Source organism: Dermacentor andersoni, chromosome 6, assembly GCF_023375885.2.
Source record: "Dermacentor andersoni chromosome 6, qqDerAnde1_hic_scaffold, whole genome shotgun sequence".
Lineage (NCBI taxonomy): Eukaryota > Metazoa > Arthropoda > Arachnida > Ixodida > Ixodidae > Dermacentor > Dermacentor andersoni.
Genome location: NC_092819.1, coordinates 63,137,501 through 63,152,594, shown reverse-complemented (window position 1 = coordinate 63,152,594; position 15,094 = coordinate 63,137,501). Strand labels below are relative to the sequence as shown.

Sequence of the window (15,094 nt, the reverse complement as noted above, 5' to 3'; positions counted from 1 at the left end):
CATGCATCAGAGCAATAAGCGTTCTCTTGGGCCTGCAATCACTGTGTATCGTGTGTCTTCTACAATTTGTTGTTTAACGCTTTGATGGATACAACAGACAATATAGTTCTGTGCTTGAAGTTTTACAGGTGTGTTCGTTCTTCATTAGGTACTTTTCGCAAAAAGTTAAGTCTGAGAGCTAACACGCATTTTATAGAGCAGTCAAAGAAGTGGGACATATATGTCCCACTGTCTGAGCAGACCATCTTCTTAGACGAGCACAACATTACCCCGTTTCCGAATTCTACATGCTCATGTATACCCGTAAAATTATTAGAAGCAGCGTGTGTACTCAAGTGCACTGTACAAACGGCATGCGGATGTTTTTGCATGTTTTGCATGTTTTCATTATGTTTACTGAACACTCTTTAAACAAGTATCGCCTTTCACACACCGGGACTGTTCACTATTGCAACCGTTCTCATGAGAACAGATGTTGCATGGAAAGTTTCAAAGGCTACTGTTACGGCTGCCACCAGTTGTCACGGGGCAAGGTTTCGACGACCTTCAACAGAGTCTGCCTGGAGCTCGAACCAGATTGACCATCGGAGAGGGTTCGGTAGGGAACATAAGGTGATGTAAAATACAATAACGGAAATTTAACATATCATTACGGATGAGCAGTGTGCACCAAAAAAAGTGCAGAAACGTTCGGCGTGCGCGCTGCTACACGCAAAGGCAGAGAAGATGTGTCACCACGTAGTGTCTCGCTGTCCTTATAATCTACAACATCTGGGCAACCTCATTCTCTCTTGCTCCCTGGTAGAGGGCCTTGTCAGTACACTGGTCAGTCCACACAAAGGAATGCGGAGAGAAACCATTCCCTGGCGTAGAAGAGTTGAAGGTAAGTCACGTCGGGTCAACTCACACAGAGGAATTCGGAGAGAAAACCACTCCCTGGCGTAGAGGTTGGGAACGGAGGACAAAGAAGGCTAGGCTTTGCACTGGTGCGTAATCCCGTCACACTCACCGGACGGACAAACCTTTTCATGTTACCGAGCGTGACAATTAGGCACGTCGTGTCCCAGGCGTTTCGCGTCCGTACCATTCATGGCCGCACAAAGGGAACCTTAACACTGCGCATTTCACACACACACACACACACACACACACACACACACACACACACACACACACACACACACACACACACACACACACACATATTGTAATGAAGAAGAAGAGCACAAGAACAAGGCCAGCCAGATCATCTTTTCCATGCCTGCTGTGCAACCAGTGGGCAAGACGGATCGCCAGTGCTTAGCACGAGTGTGAGCCGTTCGGGCAACCAGCTGTTCCTGCTCCGAGTCACCTGCCTTCTCGGCTGCGAACAGACATTACTCTCGGAAATGTTCAGTATGATTTGTGCGTGAAGGTAATAAAGGGATACTATATTGTTGGTAGGTGTGGATATTCGGATGGGCCTAGTAACATGAAATCATAAAATCACCAAGCCCTCGTACAAATGTGTCTTTAAAGAGGGTAGAAGTGTTTGGCCTGAAGCGCGCAGGATGAGCGCAGGCACATCGGTCCATAATGTTGTTTTCTTTGCATTCTCATATACGCTTCTTCAAACGTCACGGAGACCTAGTCATAGAAGCGATTTTTATGTTAATTATTTTTTTATCCAATAGTAACAGTTTACTCGTCGGCGCGTATTCTGTTCACGAGTGAGGAAAGCTAAATTTACGCCAGCCGAAAGGGAATCATGAGCGTCACGCATGGTAAATTCGCATGGTAAATCACATGGTAAATTCGCTCCGACCGTTGGTTCCAGATAACAGTGTACTGAATGTAACTTTGAATAATATGCGGGTTTGGGAGTTCCATTGTGACCCGGTATAGCGCAAAGCTAGCGTACCCGACTTCACATTAGAAGGTTAAGGGGTCATATCCCCTCCGGGTCAAAACTCCTTTTCTTTTTCCTTGTGGTATTCGGTTCGTGTGTTGTGCGCTCGATTTTCCGTGGAATATTTGGGCTCAGTGACAAGGACAAAATTGCATCAAGTCTACTAGACTTGAAATGCGTAAGAACGATGCCGGTGGCTGACGCAAATATTTTATAACGATTGTGCTTAGATGTTCCGGGTTGCTTTGGGTTGGCTGCATATGAGCATGCCCTTTTATGTTTTAGTTCCCCATGCCAAGTGATCAAAGAAAGTGATATCATTTTTCAATTCACGCGGACAATTCACAGAGGCCGGTTCTCTTCGTCGAATGAAAACCGATGCACCCAAAATAATTTACTTGTACACACACCGCGGCTGATGATACGTGTCACTTCTTTGCGCAAACAATTAAGCGAGTCTATTAATATTTCGCTTTTTCTTGTGGTAACACTTTGGCTCTTCATGTGGTTATCACTACCCGAGTGAAGTAAGCCACTTTATTACCCAAGTTAAAGCAATCATTGTCACTACATTGTTAATGCATTCCCGTCATTGCTCTCGGATAACCACATGTATATACTACATGCAGATTGGATAAGGAGGTGGATATGGGCCTTCTATCGGGACTTGATTAATTAGAAGAAAAGAAAAATTAAGGAAAGATTAGAAGTAATCGCCAATAAAAATTACATGGGAGCCGTTGTACGCGCACGCGCTGAGAGACTGCTATGCGGTGAAACACCAACTAAACGATCGACCTCAGACGAAAAGAGATGCGCAAAGAAAAACGAGATTAAGCAGATAAGATATGGAAATGCAGTCACCAGCAACGCTGATTTATTTCAACATGCTTTTGTAGGGTATTACCATCAACTACTGGGATAGAAACCAAGGGTGTATGAAGGATTTGTCGGTGAATTCCTTGGACTTATGCCGAAGTTAGAGCATGAAGCCACTGATGCACTTGAAGCGCCTATTGTTGCGAGAGATAGAGAGAGCGATCGGTGAACTTGCAACGGCAAAGACGCCTGGGCCAGGTGGAGTAGGAGTGGCTTTTTATAAGGCGTTCAAGGAAGTTCTAGCGGTCACTCTGCACCGCGTAATCATGCAGGTATACGACAAAAAATGTCTTCCCTGTCTTTTAGGATAACGCATGTTGTACTTATCCCCAAAACAGAAGGTCCTGTTAAACAACTGTCCGTAACGACGTATCGACCAATCAGTCTGGCGAACGTTGGTTACAAAAGTTCCACCAGGGTTTTAGCGAGAAGATTACAGAGAGTGATTAAACAAATCGTGGGACCGCATCAGACGTGCGGGATTAAAGGCAGATTAATTTTCACAAATATTCATGTTGCCAGAAGTGTCGACGTCCTGTCTTTGTGCGCGCAAAAATTTAATAAGAACCGTGTCTTAGAGTGTTGCGATGCATGGAGAGAACGTGTCGCTATGACACAACTAGATTTGTAGGAGGATTTGAGCGGGTGGTACATGAAATTCTGTTAAAAATCTTAGAACACGTTAATGTCGGCTCAGTAGTATTGGGTGTTAAGATGGCATATGCAGAGTGTTTGACGAGCCTCGTCATAAATAAACGTGTGACAACACCATTTCAAGTACTGACATCATTGCGGCAATGATGCCTGCTATCTCCATTGCTGTTCGCATATATATACTTAGAACCCTTTTGTTTAAAGGTTGTTTAGAGTCATCGGGTTAGGGGATTCAGCGTAATGTCTAGTGAAACTAAAATCTTAGCGTACGCAGATGACGTAGCTGTCTTCTGTAGATAGAGAGAGGACGTTACCGAAACAGTTAACATTCTTAACAAATATTGTCGAATGTTCGGAAGCGCCGTTAATTGGGGCACAATGCTTGGAATTCTCGCAGGGGAGCTGGCTAACCAAACCACCTTTGTTTCAAAACATACAGTGAGCTGAGACGCCAGTGAAATACCTAGGCCTACCTCTTGATAAGTACAAAGATGTTACTGAGTACTGGAATAGTGAAACTGCTTTAGTGCGAGAGAAAACGTCTAGCTGGGCTGGACGTCAAGAATCAGTGTTCGTTCGTATCAAAGGTGCGCAATTTGTTTATTGTTTCGAAAATTTGGTACGTGCTTCAAGTTTTGTGCATGAAGAGAGTCAATGGGCAGAAGCTGCACAGAGCTTTCGCAGTCTTTGTGTGGGGATCTACTTGAGAGCGAACAAGCAGGACCAATTTGTTTCGCTCTGTGAGAGAGCAAGGTATGGGACTAGCCCACTTGTTTCTTCGACAGGTGATGTCTGGGATCGCCACGCCGAAAGCCCGCGATCAACATAGTCCTTCTTTCGCGAAAGTGCTGCCTATAATAAGTGTGTACGCTGCGCAGGAACCTCAGCCGGACCAGATGCACTTCTTGGATGCATGTGTGTGTTTGCCTGAGTTTTAAGTGCGTAGTTGTGTCCACTTTGTAATACACCTTCAGTTTTCTTTTCCATGTAATAAAGAAAAAAAAAGCACTTTTGCCCTGACTCGGTGGCGCAACGGTAGCGCGTCTGACTCCAGATCAGAAGGTTGCGTGTTCAAATCACGTCCGGGTCAAGAACTTTTTTTTTCCTTCCGCTAACGCATTATATCCTCATCTGGCTCCCACTAGGCTGCACTAATGCGATAGGCATTGAGCGTCATCTGCGCTCCACTGAGAACGCGCACCGATCGTTCTTTTGCATAACCATATACTCATTCAGCTTGGACAAAGGCGCGGATATAGCACTTCTGTCGGGACTCGGTGGCGCAACGGTAGCGCGTCTGACTCCAGATCAGAAGGTTGCGTGTTCAAATAACGTCCGGGTCAGCAACTTTTTTTCCTTCTGCTGACGCATTATATCCTCATCTGGTTGCATGTCGGCTACATTATTGCGATAGGCATTGAGCGTCATCTGAACTCCACTGAGTTTAATTTTCAAGCAGCCAGAGACAATAGATCATGTTTTTTTAAACTGTTGGGAAGGTGTGTTCTTCTGGGATGTATTGCAGAGGACACTAAAGAAAGAATTTCCACTGGACCCGTATGGCATCCGTTACTTAAGCATAGATAATGAGGATGGGGTGCCTTTTGATTTAATTATGCTCTTGGGCCTCCATTGTATTTGGCGCGCGAGAATGGCAGGATACCATGTCGATAAAGAAGCGCAGCCTGCACGTATGTATTTCAGGGAAAACATGCACTGGTTTGTCGCTATCCATTAAGCGGCAGGGGAACCACCCGACTGGCTCCCAAGAGTAGAACCGTTGGTTGCATTGCGCGAATTTTGATTAGACTGTGCCAGCACAATGCTGGTTGAATATGTGCACATACAGAAAATGTATATTCTACTTTTGTATTCGTTTTGGTGAGCGTTGCCTCTTGTGAAACTATGTACCACAGCCAGGCAATAAAGAAAAAAAAAAGAGAACGCACCCCGATCGTTCTTTTCCATAACCATATACTGCATCCAGCTTGGACAAAGGCGCGGATGTAGCACTTCTGTCGGGACTCGGTGGCGCAAAGGAAGAAGAAGAGGCTTGTTGGAACAGCCACGTTTGCGATGAGCTCCGCTGGAAACAGCGCATCGGCCCTCGGCCGAGGATCACACCCACCGTCAGCTACTGATTCCGGTAATTATAAAGTCGTTCTCCCTCGTCTACCGACTGGCAACACCGTTCTCAATTCAGTTTTCCTGCATGCTGACCTGGCAGGGCGGCCGTATCGGGCCCCGGACTTTCGCGATGCTCTCCTTTCAGTGCTAAATGCAGCTGATATCCTCGGCGCTGGACAATACCAGATGAGCCATTTGTGGTTAGTCACATGTGTTAACAGCATCGCGAAACAGAAACTTGTCGACAAAGGCGAGTTGCTGGTGAAAGGCCTCAAGTGCCTTGTCATAGACCCGGAATGCAAAAATATCAAGATGAAGCTTCTTTGGCTTCCCCCACACCTCGAACAGAGACGGATTGTTGAAGCGCTAGAGCCATATGGCACAGTGCAGTCCATCACGAGAGAAATGTGGCGGTGTGACGGCATGGAGGGCTGGCAAATGACTAATAGAGACGTCGCGTTCACATTGAAAGATGGGGTTTCTGCCAGTAATCTGCCACATCTATTGAGCATATATGGCCACCAGTGCCTTATCTTGATTCCTGGCCGACCACCACTTTGCCTCCGGTGCAACAGAGTTGGGCATATCCGGCGACACTGTAGAACACCGCGCTGCAGTAACTGTCACCGCTATGGTCACCCTGCAGATGCATGCATCGGAACCTACGCTGACAAACTTCGTGCAAATAGACCAGCTGAGGATGATGCCATCACCGATCATCTAATGGACGTGAGCGAAGTTGTGGACGCAACTGGCGAAACACTCCCTGAGTCTCATCGACAAGAACAGATTAAGCCGTCATCGGCTGACATTAGCGTTAGCCAGAAGCCTGCGAGCGAGGATGACACTAAGGCACCTGACGACGAACCAACTGTGTCTTGGGCAGAATCTCCACCAGTTCAAGATCGCCCACCGTCAGTGGAATCTGGATCGATGTGCGAGGCCGCCAAGAAGCGTCCAGCGCCATCCGACAATCCATCGCCCTCGGCAAAGGAGGCTCGCGTTCCCAAGGTGTCAAAGTTGACAAAACCGCTCCGGGGAACACCTACACCTGCTGATGTACCTTGTGTTAACGTGCACCTAAAAGTCCATAGTGCATCACCTCATCAAGAAGGGAGCGGTACACCTCTGGAGCAGCGTTTAGACGCTGCACCTACATAGGTAATCATGGCGGGCGCTCTTCCCTTCCATTTTGGCACTTTAAATGTCCGTGGCTTACGAAGTAAGCGACGGCAAGTACAGCTTTTTCATTTGTTACGCAATCGAAAATTAGATATTGCTGCTATTCAAGAAACAAAGATTGAATCCGACGAAAACACAGAAATAGCTCTATCTCCATTCATATCTGACTATAATGTTTGTGTCAGCCATGCAGTAGGCGTTTCCGCAGGCTGTATGTTATTTGTTAGCAAACATTTACAATGTGATTCGCTACATTTGTTTACAGATAGGGAAGGGCGCCTAATCTGCTGCGATATTGATATCAGTGGCACGAGCTTTAGATTTGTGTGTGTTTATGCCCCGAACAAGTTACGTGAACGCGAGTGTTTCTTCTTATCTCTAGAACATCATTTCTGTACTGATCGTGCATTGGTCCTCTTTGGAGACTTTAATTGTGTATGTAACGCGCAAGATCGTACATCACTGAAGCTGAGACATGATCCAAGTAGTGATGCGTTGCAACGCCTAATATGTGATTATCAGCTTGTGGACATTGGGGAAAATGAAAAGGCGGGATGTCGATATACGCACTTCCAGGGTACCTCGCATGCAAGGCTTGACCGAATTTACGTTTCACTTAGCGCGCTACCTCTTATTCATGGTTACACTGTGCATCCTATATTCTTTAGTGACCATTGCCTAGTCTCAGCATCTTTTGGCAGCCGTCGGTACCACAGTCGGCGTATGTGCTGGGAGCTGTGGAAGTTTAATAACCAGTTACTTTCGCGTGAGTGTTTCATAAATCGCATTACTGAGCTTATAGCTCATGTGTCTTGCCGCAAGGATTTGCCACTCTTTGCTTTGTGGGAATTATTCAAACAGGAAGCTAAAATGATAGCTATCGAAGAATCATCAATATTAGCCTTTGAAAAAAAGAATAATTACAAAGCCTTGTGTAGACTTTTGAGTGAATTGCATGAGCTTGAATGCATACATCCGGGTCAATATATTGATGATATTCATAAGGTCAAGGCACAGTTACAAACTTTGAACGCAGAAAAATACAGAGGTGCACTAGTGCGGTCGCGAGAGCAGCGTTTCCTGGAAGAACAGCCTTGCAGTAGGGCCCTTGGTGATGAGCGCCGACACGCGCTGTCTAAACAAATACTAGAGATAGAGTATGGTGGAATGATTGTTAACGAGCCTACTCTAATAACTAAAGCATTTTTTGAACATTATCAAAAACTATTCCGAGACCATATGCCATTGGATACAGATGCTGCCAAAAAAATTGTATCGTTGCTGCCCCAGTTAAATCAGGATGAGTACGATTATACAAACGAAAACATTGATATCAATGAGGTAACTTCATGCATCGATTCGTTAGCGAAGGGCAAAACGCCCGGCCCGGATGGCCTTACTGCCGAATTTTATCAGTGTTTTCGTTCCCTCTTATCGCCATTATTACTTCAGGTGTACCGAGAGGCCTTGGAAGTAGGGTACCTAACCGCCACAATGTACGAAGGACACACAGTCCTTATAGCCAAAAGCGATGATGAAGAGAAATTGCAAAAAGTTGACGGATATCGGCCTATCTCCTTATGCAATGTGGATTATAAAATCTTTGCTAAGGTATTAGCTAACCGTTTGCAAGTTGTAGTAAGATCTGTGGTCGGTGATCATCAAACATGTGGCATCAGGGGGCGGTCCATTCAGACGAACATTCATGTTGCGAGATCGGTGCTAGAGTGTGTAGCTGAGGGGATTGGACAGGTGGCAATGGTACAGCTAGATCTGGCTAAGGCGTTCGACAGGGTGAATCACTCATTCCTGTTTACTTTACTAGAGCATATAAATATCGGATCTCTGCTCCTTAGAGGTGTCAGGATATGTTATGCTAATGGCTCAACGCGGCTTATAGTAAATGGCTCTCTCTCCGATCCGATTAGGCTTTTATCATCAGTACGACAAGGATGCCCCTTGTCACCGCTTCTGTTCTGCTTGTATTTAGAGCCACTTTGTATGGGCATCCTTAAAGAACAAAATTTCCAAGGGTTTAAATTACTGTCTAATGAGGTTCGGGTTCTTGCGTATGCAGACGACGTGGCCTTTTTCTGTACCGATAAAAAGAGCGTAAAGACTGCTCTTGCAATTACAGAAGAATTTTGTGCTGCTTCTGGTGCAAGCGTTAACTTTGAAAAAAGTTCAGGTTTTTGGTTTGGATTATGGGCCACAATGCCATCACATTACGCAGGAATTCAATGGAAAGAAGATCTGCGTTATTTAGGTGTGCCTCTCTCACAGTATAGAAATAGCAACGCTCATTGGTCGGGGGAAGTTGGCAAAATTCAACGTAAAGTGAATTCATGGCGAGGGCGGAATTTGTCAGTGTTCTTTCGTGCTGAAGTGTGTAACGTTTTCTTAGCTTCCCGTCTTATGTATGTGCTCCAAGTACTGCACTGCTCAAGACTTCGCCTTCAGGCACTGCATCGCGTATTTGCAACATTCATTTGGAGTTCGAGCTGTGAATGGATGCGGCGCGACAATCTGTTTCTCCCCCTTGAACGTGGTGGTCTAGGATTAGTACACCTCTTCGTCAGGCAAATTGTTTCTCGCCTGTTTTTCTTTCGAGACAGTGACCATCCGTTCTTGCGTGAAATGTTGCAACTGCGTTTAGTTCATTATGTTCCTAACATAGTAGTGTCATCAAATGTCAAAGATGTCCCACAGGCTCCTTGGGGCTTTCTCAAGGAGGTTGTTGACACATTTCTTTTCTTGAAAGTTAGATTCAGCCTTGAGTACGTGTTCACAGCGAGTCGAAAAGAAATTTCTGCGGCACTGGTTGACTCTATTTTCCCAGATCCTTTGTATCGTGCACCTTATTTAAACCAACCTTATCAGGATGTACTTAAACGCGTCCGAAAAATGTGTGTGCCTCCTGGAGTAAAAACATTTTTCTTTAAATTACATTCGGAAACACTCCCTGTTAAAACTTGGTTGAATTCGAGGGGTTGCTTTGTACCGTGGTCAACAAACTGTCGGCTCTGTCCGCGTGCCGAAACCATAGATCACTGTTTCATAGACTGTAGGGACGCTGTATTTTTTTGGGACATTCTCCAACGGACGCTTAAAAAGGACATTGACATGACTCCATACTCAATTAGGTTTCTACCGTTTAAGGTTACAGGTGGTCCTCCCTATGACATGTTCATTGTACTTGGTTTATACAGCCTGTGGAGAAGTAGACTCTGTGATCGCCATGCCGAAAGCCCGCGAACTACAAAATCCTTCTTTCGCGAAAGTGCTGCGTATGTAAGAAGTGTGTACGCTGTGCAGGAACCTCCGCCAGACTGGATGCACTTGTTGGATGCATGTGTGTGTTTGCCTGAGTTTTAAGTGTGTAGTTGTGTCCGCTTTGTTATACACCTTCAGTTTTCTTTTCCATGTAATAAAGAAAAAAAAAAAAAGACTCGGTGGCGCAACGGTAGCGCGTCTGACTCCAGATCAGAAGGTTGCGTGTTCAAATCACGTCCGGGTAAACAACTTTTTTTTTTCTTCCGCTAACGCATTATATCCTCATCTGGCTGCCACTAGGCTACATTAATGCGATAGGCATTGACCGTCATCTGCGCTCCACTGAGAACGCGCACCGATCGTTCTTTTCCATAACCATATACTGCATTCAGCTTGGACAAAGGCGCCGATATAGCACTTTCGTCGGGACTCGGTGGCGCAACATTCTGCTTCCGGCTCCCGAGCTAAACGGATCGCGGGATCATGGGCTCCAATGGAGCGGCGTATGCGGCTGTTAGCCGCGGCAACAGGCTTTCCACGGAGGAAGATAAGGATTTCCAGATTATTTTGCCTCGACTACCTACAGGACGCATCGTTTTAAACACAGTTTTTTTGCACGGCGACGCTCGTGTTCGCCCGTTTCGTGTAGAAGATTTTCGAGACGCGCTTCAAGCTGTTGGTATGCTCTCTGGCGTCGTCGCCCTTGGAGCATACCAAATCAACCATGTATGGGCGGTGACGATGAAGACAGCCGAGGCTGCCGAAAAGCTGGCGGCCCTGAAGGAGCTGCAGGTGAAGGGACGTCGCTGCCTGGTCATCGACCCCAAGGAACAACAGGTGAAGCTTCGTATCCACTGGCTTCTGCATGGGGTGGACGACGAAGACGTCAAGACCGCGCTGGCCTCCTTCGGCAAAGTGACGGAAGTAACCCGGGAGCGCTGGCGACTGGATGGCGTTTCCGACAAGGGCTCGACGACCCGAGCAGTGCTGCTGCAGCTGAAGGCAGGAATGAAAGTCGACGACCTGCCCCACCAGATCCGCGTCGCCGGCGAGCTTGCGCTGGTGGTAGCCCCAGGACGTCCCATGCAGTGCCTGCGCTGCCGGGGCTCTGGCCACGTTCGTCGTGAATGCAAGGTTCCCCGTTGCTCGCGGTGCAGGCTTTTTGGACACAACGACGCGGACTGTGTGCGTTCATACGCAGTAGCCGCGGGTTCGGCGGAGAGCGAGCCGTCGACGTTAGACCATGTAATGGACGTGACCGAGGCGGAGGAAGCGGCCACGGGAGCTGGAAACGGCAAAGTGGCGGCAGAAACCGGCGCGACGACCAAGCAAGCCGAAGGAGGAAGGAATATCCCTCCCCCCAAAGAACCAGCAGCTACAGTCGAGAGCGTGAAGACGGCCACGCAAGAAAATGAGAGCCACCAGCCAGCTACGGATGCAACGCAGGCAGAGGCGGACGACAACGCGACCCCTGCTAGCGCCCGCGTCGAATCCGTCTCGGCACCGGTCAAGAGATCCCTGCAGCACGAGGAGAAAGTCGACGGAAAGGCCGGCGGTGACTCCGAGGCACCACCCGCTAAGGCGCTACCTGGAAGGCGCTCCACCCTCAAGCCTAAGCCGAACCTGGAGACTGACCGTAGGCTTACCCCGAAGCCGACCAAAGAGGAACCCGGGCGACGGCCACCGGATGGCCACGGAGGCGTCTAGCGGTCAGCTAGACGTTAAGGTGAGCACCATGCTCCGGGCCTTCTCCCCTCCGGTTTTCACCAATAATGGCTACCAACCCGTCGCTTAGCCTCGGCACGCTAAACGTTCGAGGTCTGGCCGCCAAAAGGAAACAGAGTCAGGTTTACAGACTACTAGTGGACCACGACCTCGACGTTTTAGCCGTGCAAGAAACCAAGGTAGACGGCGAGGAGGAGACCGGGAGCATGGTGCAAAGGTTCACGTATAACTACTATACGGTAGTGAGCCACGCCTTAGGGACTTCGGCAGGGTGTGTGCTGTTCGTGAGGAACCTCCCTGGTCTTGTTATAGATGGTTACTTCTCCTGTAGTTCTGGTCGACTTGTCTTTTGTGACTTCAGCTATTGTAATGTCCAATGGCGCGTGTTTTGCATTTATGCGCCTAATACTGTGCAAGAGAGGGCAAATTTCTTTTTGAGTTTAAAGCATCATTTACATGTGCAAAAAATGATAGCCTGTGTAGGCGACTTCAACTGCGTATTGAAAGCTGAGGATAGGTCTACGCGTCGCGTGGTTTGTGACAAAAGTAGTGATATCCTGGCGCAGATTACACACGAATTCGAATTAGAAGATATCGCAGAATGTTTTCGCTGTCACGGAGACGTAAGCTACTCACTTTCAGGGCACAAGTCACGCACGCTTAGACCGTATCTATCTTTCATATGATTTAGTTGAAAAATGCCAGTGCTACACAGTTACGGCCATATCATATTCTGACCACTGCCTGGTAAAATGCACGGTGGGCAGGAAGAAAGAACGAAACAAGTTCGTCTGGGAACTGTGGAAATTTAATGCAGAGCTGTTACGGGATGAAACTTTTAACGAAAATGTAGTGGCTGCTCTGAATTCTTTTGGAACAGACAGTTCTACGAAATTTGGTGAGGAATGGGAGTTGCTGAAGCAAAGCATTAAATTGAAGGCAATCGAAAGAAGTAGCGTACTGCGATATGAACAAAAGGCCAGAGAAAAGGATTTAACAACATTGCTAGAAAAATTTGCGAAGCTTGAATGCATGCAACCTGGCGCCTATCAACAAGATATGCGCGCCGTTAAGAAGAAGCTCGAGGTATTCGACGAAGATCGCTTCCGAGGTGCGCTAGTGCGCGCCAGAGCAGAAAGGCTATCATGCGGGGAAACGCCAACGAAAAGAGCACTGGGGCTAGAAAAAAAGCACTCGAGACGTAAGCAGATTGAGGCTATCGAATATGAAGGGGTGGTATTAACGGATAACAATGATATAGGGCGTGCTTTCTTTGAGCATTACAAAGAAAGTTTTGCATTCAGGCCTGTCAACATGCACGATTTCAAGAAATTATTTTTGCAACGAATCCCACAGCTGTCGAGTGAGGTTAAAGAAACCTTAGAACGACCATTAACAGAACATGAAGTGATGAAAGCCATCGAAGACCTGAATCCTGGGAAGTCGCCAGGTCCAGACGGTCTTTGTGCCGCTTGGTACAAATCGTTCAAAAGCCACCTAGCTCCTATCTTAACAGCAGTTTTCAATGAAGCATATGAACTGAAAATACTTCCACCATCCTTTGGCCAGTCCCATACAGTACTAATACCGAAAACAGAAGAGACCGAAAAGCTCAAGCAACTTTCCTCCTACAGACCCATAGCGCTTACTAACTGCGACTACAAAATATTGATGAAGGTGTTGGCACGACGGGTCCAGTCAGTTATTCAGGAAGTAGTCGGCCCACACCAGACGTGTGGTATTCGTGGAAGAACCATTTTCACTAACATCCATAAAATGAAGTGTGTGCTGGAGTGTTGTAACGCCATGTGCGATGCAGTAGCCATCCTCCAGCTAGACTTGGAGAAGGCGTTTGATTGTGTTTCTCACGACATATTGCTTACCATCCTTGAACACGTTAATTTTGGACACATAATCGCTGAAGGGGTGACCATGGCGTACCGGAGCTGCTATACCAGACTTATAATTAATCAGATGTTGGGGGCCCCCATTAACGTGAAGCGGTCCGTTCGCCAGGGTTGTCCACTCAGTCCACTCCTGTTTTGTGTCTACATAGAAACTCTGTCTGGCCATCATCGAAAATGAATGTATTAAGGGGTTTAGTCTTCAATCAGCAGAAGTGAAGCTACTGGCATACGCTGACGATGTGGCTGTGTGCTGTAAAGACAAACAAAGTGTATTGAATACTGTTAATATCGTCAAAAAGTTTGGTAACGTCACTAACAGCTACGTTAACTGGCAGAAATGTTTGGGGTTTTGGCATGGAAGATGGGCGTCTACACCAGACCACTTTTCGAACGTAAACTGGGTCACGACGCCAGTTAGGTACCTTGAAGCAGCCCTTGATGCCTACAAGGACAGTAGCGAGTACTGGAAGGAGCGTACAAAAGAACTAAAAGAAAAAGCCGACCGATGGAACGCCTGTCACTTGTCAATGTTCGCGAGAGCTACAGCGTGCAACATGTTTCTCGTGTCAAAGATCTGGTACGTAATGCAGGTCCTACAGTGCTCTCGTATTAATGTGCAGAAACTGCACCGCGTGTTCGCTGTATTCGTGTGGGCATCGAGCTGGGAGCGATGCAGCCGAGATAATCTCTTCCGACGTGTGAAGGATGGTGGTCTGGGGTTGGCGCACCTTTTCTTGCGTCAACTGGTGAATAGATACTCCTTCTTTCGAGATACAAACGACCCATTTCTGCGCACAGTGATCCAAATGAGGCTGTCAAGATCACTTCCCGAATTCGTTGTAGGTACGGAAATAATGCCAGGACCAGTCCGTGGTTTCTTTCGGGAAATAGTTCAGAGTGTTTCTTTTTTGCGTGTTCGTTTTTCAAGTGCATATTTATGGAATGTAAAACGGAAAAAGTTATATCATGATTTATGTGACAGTGTTTTGCTGGTACCTATGTACAGAGCCCCGTACAGTGGAGGCCCAGGCCTAGATGTATTGAAAAGGGTGAAGAAGATGCCAGTTCAACCAGCCACTAAATCGTTCTTTTTTAAATTACACACCGGTACTCTACCTGTTAAAATCTTCCTTGAACAACGTGGGTTCTACATGCCATGGGGAACCCACTGCCTTATATGTAAAAAAACAGAAAGCATAGATCACGTCTTCATCCACCGTTGGGAAGGGGTCTTTTTCTGGGACGTGTTACAAAGGACTCTAAAAAAAGAGCTACCTATAGATCCCCACGGAATCAGGTTTCTGCCAATATATGACGACGAAGGTTTCCCGTACGACCTGATCATGCTTACGGGCCTCCACTGTTTATGGCGCGCAAGAATGGCGGGTTACCATTGTGACCCGGATGCCCGACCGGCGCGTCTGTACTTTTGTGAATCCATGCAACGGTATGTGGAAGT

General features: G+C 47.0%; 1 protein-coding gene and 3 non-coding genes across 4 annotated transcripts; all 4 read left to right on the top strand.

The window, feature by feature from the left end:
• The first annotated feature begins 4,439 nt into the window (after nucleotides 1–4,439).
• TRNAW-CCA (transfer RNA tryptophan (anticodon CCA)) lies at nucleotides 4,440–4,511 on the top strand. Its single transcript has one exon. It is a non-coding gene; the product is annotated as a tRNA-Trp (tRNA).
• Nucleotides 4,512–4,692: 181 nt separating this feature from the next.
• On the top strand, nucleotides 4,693–4,764 carry TRNAW-CCA (transfer RNA tryptophan (anticodon CCA)). The gene has a single exon. It is a non-coding gene; the product is annotated as a tRNA-Trp (tRNA).
• A 701-nt stretch (nucleotides 4,765–5,465) lies between these two features.
• LOC126536833 (uncharacterized) lies at nucleotides 5,466–10,210 on the top strand. Its single transcript, XM_072288757.1, has one exon. It carries the CDS (start codon nucleotides 5,498–5,500, stop codon nucleotides 6,707–6,709), a length of 1,212 nt encoding a protein of 403 aa, XP_072144858.1. The 5' UTR covers nucleotides 5,466–5,497; the 3' UTR covers nucleotides 6,710–10,210.
• TRNAW-CCA (transfer RNA tryptophan (anticodon CCA)) lies at nucleotides 10,177–10,251 on the top strand. The gene has a single exon. It is a non-coding gene; the product is annotated as a tRNA-Trp (tRNA).
• Nucleotides 10,252–15,094: the final 4,843 nt, after the last annotated feature.